We start from the raw sequence: 6,983 nt of genomic DNA, 5'->3' as shown, positions 1-6,983 counted from the left end.
AAGAACGTTAATTTTAGAGCGCACAGATGATAAATTGCAGACAGACATAAATCGAAGTTGGTGTTGTACTTATGAGATCTCCATATTCCTTGTAATTGGTGTTGTATTAGTTATGAAGATGTAATAATTTATATGCAAGTTAGAAGTTGAAATAGATGGTATGTATGAAGATTTATGATATATTATAGTTATTTTTGAGAAATATGAAGATGTAATCATGTTGATTGTTTGTTTTATTTTCAGAGTTAATTGGCATAATTTACAAGTATGAAGCTATCTGTTTCTCTGTTTGAACACAGATTGTGATTGAAACTTTCAAATTTTGAACAGATTTTTGAACATAGATTTTTAATAGATTTTGAACACAGATTTTGAACATAGATTTTTGAACACAGATTTTCAACACAAATTTCTGAACACAGATTTTGAAGACAGATTTTTTAACATAGATTTTCAACACGAATTTTTGAACACAGATTTTTTAACACAAATTTTTCAACACAGATTTCTAAACATGTATTTTGAACACAGATTTTTCAATACAAATTTCTGAATAGATATTTTGAACACAGATTTTCAACACAGATTCTTTCAAATCTGATTTTGAACACAGATTTTTGAACATGGATTTGAAATTAAATTTTTAACAGATTTTTATTAGATTTTAAACAGCACCTTCACAAATCCAAATCAAAAGCACAACAAAAATAAACCAACACACACCACTCTAGCTCCAAGTCCCATCAAATTTCTATAAATCTTAGAAATTAAGCTCTATCAAGTAACAAAGAAAGATGCATTAAATTACTCCCACCACAAAATAAACTCCAAGTTCAGTCACATAAAATGAATTAAAATTACAAGTTTCCAACTAACAAAAACGAGACTCATTTCGATCCATTTGTACATTGAAGTTAACAAAAGAAGATGGTACAACTCCGTAAATTTGATTCGTAGCACTCATGGATTGTTGAGTTCTCATCATGTCAATAACTCCTGGTGTGCCTCCAATACATTCCGATGGGGTAAGAGATGTGTTAACTCTCAGTGTGCCTCTAATACATTGTTAAGTTCTCATAATGTCCACACTTCCCAGTATGCCGCCAATTGTATTTACCATTTGTCCCTAATCAATTACAATGACATGAAAAAATAGTTTAATATATATTATTGAAAAATAAAATAAATTGATCGATGTAAATTCATATTATGTACACGTACCGACACATACATATTATTTTGCATGCCAACCATATAAGGATAAAGCTCTTTACGTGCACTAGGTTAAAGTTGAGATTGAGCTCTAAGCACCTTAGTACCCTATATTAATCAAGATGAATGAATAGAGGTAAATGATAAGTTCAATAGAGAGAAATGATACAGTATTGAAAAATAAATAGAGAATACCATGAAATTTACCTTTGATTTGTTATGTTTTGTTTTACTTGCTTTCAACTGATTGACTATTTGATCTACTTTGGTGACCTTTCATTTGGTAACTAGATGACCTTTTCGATGAGCAACCAAAGGACTAAGCAACTTCGTATTACTGATTGCTTTTCTATTAATGCTCACAATCGGGAAAGATAGTACATTACTAGTAATAGGTGGTACATTACTAGTAGAAGCTGGTACATTACTCCCACCACCCTCATCATCTTTCATCACTCTTGCCTTGATTTCATCCAACCTACGGTCGATAATTTTGATTTCGCCTTCAGAGTTCCCAACTACTTGTACAATGCCAATCAATTTTTTGCTCATCTTATCATAGACCTTTGCATTGAAATCATCCCCAAAGCCAGTGTATATGGTTTTGATGCATGTGCACCCTCTATCCAAATATTTTCCCCTTCGTCGTAGAATGAATTTATTTGGAACCTCATTTATGCATCTTGCAATGAGCACAACGAGTGAGTGAGTACACATGATGCCTCTAAACTAAAACAACCAACACATACGTTGAACATCAAATTCAGTCGAATTATAATACACAATAAAGTCCACATGCATCATCTTCCCAAAAACTACCACGACTTCCTTCACAAAATATATGAAATTGAACCCTCCTCTTTCACAAGACACGGTTGACAATAAACTAGTCTCTTCATCTCTACTTCCATTTCTTTGAATTTTGCATTCGTGTAGGCATCCTGAAATTGCTTCTCAAAACAATACACAATTAGGCAATCAAACACTTTGTGTCGAGACTTGAAGTCAGCTTTCTTCTCTTTCTCTACCTTACTTCTCAAGGAATTTTCATATTGTTCAACAAATTGATTTAATGTAGTCTTTGGGTTGACATATCCATCAAAAAAGGCATTCATGCTCTCACTTCGTTGTGTAGTCGACATGCCAGCCCAAAAAATGTCTTTCACATAGACAGGAACCCATCGATGTCGCTCATCATATAATACCCCAAACCATTGATTCTCATAAAGATTAAATTCTGTAATCATCTTTTTCCATCTCGTCTCAAATTCATCTTTTGTGAAAGTGTCATACACTGCATTTTGCAAAGCCAACTTCATGGATTCATATTGGGAATAGCCTTTCAATTTCTCCGGAATTTTCTTCCTTATGTGCAATAAACACCATCGATGTCGAGTATTTGGGAAGACAATTTCTATAGCATTTTGCATAGCTTTGCATTGATCAATTATTATAGCTTTTAGAGGATGATCAGACATGTAATTTAACCATGCTTTGAATAACCAAACAAATGTATCAGTGTTTTCACTAGATAACAACCCACAACCAAGAAAAATCGACTGTCCATGGTGGTTAACTCCTACAAACGGAGCAAATGGCATATCATGTTTGCTAGTGAGATAAGTTGTGTCAAATGAAACAACATCTCCAAATTCTTCATAAGCTGCTCGACTCATTGCATCTGCCCAAAACAAGTTTATAATGCCAAAGTCAGTATCAACATCAATCATATAATAGAAACTCGAATTTTGTGTGTGCGTCCTCAAAAATATTTTTGGAGTGCATCAAAATCTCCTTCTCCAAGCCTTAATCTTCTAGCTCTATCAATATAATGCATTGCATTTCACTCATCAAATGTTAATGACTCATAACCCCCAACTTCAACAACCATTGAGTTATAATTCCTAGACACCCCAATTCCTACTTGATCATTAATTTCTAATCTTCTCTTCACAGGAGTAAGAATTTTCTTATTAATTACAAAATGACGTGAGTCAATGGGAATCAAGTCATGATTATGGTCAAGGTTAACTTTGGTTAACATAAATCTCTCATCCTTTTGTAAGGTCACTCGTACCCTTGCTTTGCAACCAATTTTTGTGGATAGAGATGGCCTTAGAGGGTTTACTTTTGCTTTTTTGGTTCTCTTTCCCGATTGAGAACATTCAATCCCAAAATATCTTAATTTCCCATCATTGTCAAAAACTTGTGTTTTACAAGTTATGGAAAATCCAACATGTTTAGCGTATTTGGCATAAAATGTGTACACTTCTTGCTTTGAACTAAAACACATACCCCTCTTAGATTCCTTAACTTCTTCACTCTCATTTAATAAAGGATTCTGACCACTATTTGAATCAATCTCCATTTCTACTCGTTCAAAAATTACAGTCCAAATTACAGTCCAATATTCATTAACCATTTATAGTCCATATGATATCTCTGTTTGCAAGTCTAAAAAACAGAATGAGTTTTGTTGTTGAGAAGCAATTTTTTGGGTATTAAAAAGCAGCTCTGGAGTACCCTTTCAGTATTTTTGTTTTCTTCTAAAAATCAATTCATGATGCAAGCTCTAGTATTGAAATTTAATTACATTTTCCAAATAAAAAACAGATTGAAAAACATAATGAGTTTCCAAACAGATTGAATAACAGAATAACAGATTGACTTTCCAAACAAATTGAAAAATAGAATAACAAATTGAAAAACATAATAACAGATTTACTTTCCAAAAAAACAAATTGAAAAACACATTGAATTTCCAAACAAAAATCATTCTCAAAATAACGAGTTTTGGTATTAAAAAACAAAATGAGCTCTAGAGTACTCAAAATCCTATTGTGTGTGTGTGTGTATATATTGTAGACGTCCCCGAACGCCCCGGGAGGGTGAGTCCCATTCTGTTCATTTTGGGGATACTACAGCTCGGACTCTCAAATTGTCACGGTTCTTAATCTGAACCAAAGAGTCCAAATTCGGCAAATCGTTTTGAGAAACAGATTTTTAGAAAAAGAAGTGCCAAACATGGACTACTTTGCCAGATACAGAGTCGCCACCTAAATATTTTTTTATGGGGGAATTTAGGAAACCCTGACTCGGTGCCGAAGGCCACATGTCCGTCATCACCGGAGTTGTCTTGGCTCGGGAGCTAGGGTACGATTAGGGAAGGTCAGCTATGAGCACCCCCTCTCGCCCGATCAGAAGATCGGCCTCTACTAACCGTGATATTCGTTTTTAAAAACGTTATGTGTTCTTATTCCAATTATTAGCCTAGCGTTACTATATTATGCGCACAGCAAACAAGTATAGACTAGATTGCCTAATTTGGAAATAAGCATTGCATATCCGTTTGTCTTAAAAAAAGTACTTTGGAATTTGCTACTCGCAAGTAGGCTAAAATACGGATTTAAAATACGGATTTCAACGAGTTTTTCCTACTCAAACAATCCAACCTTCACCCACAGGCATTCAAACAGTTTATCACATAAGCATCTAGCCACATGGTAATAATGCTATCATGTTAACATTCACACGCGTGCGAGATGCTAAAGCATAACTACTTACATAGTACTCCGAGCTAAAAATAGGAACATGTTAGCAATCAGTGCATGATCCAAGTCCATGTTAAGTGCCTAATGCATCGCATACAAAAATGTTACTAGAATAGGCTCGGCTAATCTAAGGATGACATGTGAAATGCAGTCAGTTAACGCATGTATTCGATTCGGAATTTGAAGTACAAATGCAGTTAGCATGATGTACCGAGCCTGGTGCATGCAAGACAAATGTATGGATGCACGCATGCATAGCATAAGGTATGCTAATTTAAACATGCCCTAATCTACCATCATACACAGGTAAATAAAAGGGGAGAAAGAAGTGGGGATTGGAAGACATGCACACTCTCACCCATACTTATTACAGATTCGTCCTCGCTCGGAGGGACCAAAAGAATAATACAGATAATTAACCTACAAGCTAATTAATTATTACAAATTGCCTAATTAGCTAACAAACTAACTAAGCTAGGAAAAACAGTAAACTGCCTCGGGAAGAGAGCTCAAAGCAATGCGTGCTCGGATCTTGCTCGGAAGTGCACCGCCATGCATAGGCTGCCTCTGTTTTCCTTTCTTTACTCCTCTGGAGGCTGCCAAAACCTCAGGATTGCTTCTCTGGATACTGGGGAATGCCATCGGCTGGGTAGAATGCCCACTGGCAGTGGCATGTGATCACCGGCCATTGGTGAAGCTATCGGCAGAGAGAGGATTGCCGGTCGGCACTTAGCACTGCCGGTTGGCAGAAAGCTCCTGCAGAATCTGTAACTGGTAGTAACAGAGGGCAAGGCAGAGCATGGCAATACAATTCAAGGCATATATGCACCAATCATGTCCCTTATCATGTTAATGACTCAAATGAACATGCTCCTTGGTTCTCGGACCATCAATCGCGCATTTCCATGCGTGATGGCCCAGAGGACCGAGTGTGCATGTTTTGATGTCAAATGCAATGCAAACCAACAAACCAAAGTCCAATTCCTATCACTAGATCAAGGAGCAAGACATGCATGCTAAATGCAATGCAACCTAGGCATACAAGCTAAGGATGCAACATGGAAATGCAAGATGTACATGCAAGCATGCAAACAAACATGCAAGGTAAGCATGCAAGCAAACAAATAATGGACTTAAACATGATTTGGGCAACTCTAATAAGGCCGAAAACAGTGGCCAAAGTGACCAAAATAAAGGACTAAACACATACACAGATGCACATGTTAAAGGGGCCAACACTTAGGCGCAAATGGGACAACTCTCAAACACATTTGAAAGAGATTAATCATGGACATATGGCATGCAAGGTAAGCATTGAAAATCATGTTAAGATGGTGCCAAACCAAGCAAACAAAATAGACTAAGCATGCAATAAATGGCCCAAGTACTTGAAGCAAGTCAAAGGGGCTTGAACCATGACCAAGTCAACCAAGCCTCACAAGGCTAAGAGGACTTAAAATAGGTTCAAGGCAGACCTAGACCATGCAAAGGGGGCCCCCTAGATGGCATCGAAGTTGCTCAAATTCAAAGGCATGTACAATGGCCAAAACATGGAACATGCTACACAAGCTTTCAAAGCATTAAAGAGGTGTCCAAGAAAGCATACAAGCATGTCAAAGGGACTGAAATTATATGAAAAATGGTCCCAACCCACTAAATTAAGGCAAGGATGCATGCTATACATTCACACACTTAAGGCCAACAAGCCAAAAATGCAAAGGGGCTATACAATGCATGCCATGGCCGACCCAAACAACTATGGAAAGACCTCTAGCATGGTTAAATAAGCATAGAAGCTTCACAAAAGTAGACCTAAAACAAGCTTGAACAAAGGTTTACAACCTAAGGCATGTTAAGGCCTAAACATGGCATTACAAGGTAGGTATGCTAAGCATGCATGGTGTACCAAAACCAACAATACACAGAGGCATATTATGATATAATAGGCACAAAAAACAGCCAAGGCATGGTCAACATGAAGCTTAGCTAGATGCTCCTTCAAGAGGCCAAAAATGGTCCATTTCAAGGACAATAAGGAGAGGGGGTGGCCCTCTCCTTCTTGGGACCTCAAGGCACCATCCTCACCTCTGAAATCCCTCAAGATTGCAGTGGTGAGGAGGCCCAAACATCAAGGTCTCGGAGCTTACACAAAATAGCACAAAATGGGGCCTCTCAAGGCCTAAGAGGGGTCAAACACCTCCAAACCACAAAACACTCTAA

At 37.0% G+C, this 6,983-nt stretch overlaps 2 protein-coding genes across 2 annotated transcripts; both read right to left on the bottom strand.

Moving 5' to 3' along the window:
- Positions 1-1,488: 1,488 nt before the first annotated feature.
- LOC145812910 (protein FAR-RED IMPAIRED RESPONSE 1-like) lies at positions 1,489-2,942 on the bottom strand. The gene is made up of 2 exons (XM_082908143.1): positions 2,100-2,942; positions 1,489-1,941 (listed from the first exon to the last, which is right to left on the bottom strand). Exons 1-2 carry the CDS (start codon positions 2,940-2,942, stop codon positions 1,489-1,491), a joined length of 1,296 nt encoding a protein of 431 aa, XP_082764269.1.
- A 113-nt stretch (positions 2,943-3,055) lies between these two features.
- LOC145812909 (protein FAR1-RELATED SEQUENCE 5-like) lies at positions 3,056-3,580 on the bottom strand. The gene has a single exon (XM_082908142.1). It carries the CDS (start codon positions 3,578-3,580, stop codon positions 3,056-3,058), a length of 525 nt encoding a protein of 174 aa, XP_082764268.1.
- Positions 3,581-6,983: the final 3,403 nt, after the last annotated feature.

This window comes from Camellia sinensis, chromosome 15 (assembly GCF_055761805.1).
Source record: "Camellia sinensis isolate YWXY chromosome 15, ASM5576180v1, whole genome shotgun sequence".
NCBI lineage: Eukaryota > Viridiplantae > Streptophyta > Magnoliopsida > Ericales > Theaceae > Camellia > Camellia sinensis.
Note: the sequence above shows the minus strand (reverse complement) of the source record. Positions and strands in the feature narration are given on the sequence as shown.

Excerpts from the sequence above, each read along its gene's own strand:
- LOC145812910 (XM_082908143.1), bottom strand. The coding sequence starts at position 2,942 with ATGATTGATGTTGATACTGACTTTGGCATTATAAACTTGTTTTGGGCA. Across the intron at positions 1,942-2,099 it reads AAGTAGAGATGAAGAGACTA|TTTAGAGGCATCATGTGTAC; the intron begins GTTTATTGTCAA and ends TGGTTGTTTTAG.
- LOC145812909 (XM_082908142.1), bottom strand. The coding sequence starts at position 3,580 with ATGGAGATTGATTCAAATAGTGGTCAGAATCCTTTATTAAATGAGAGT.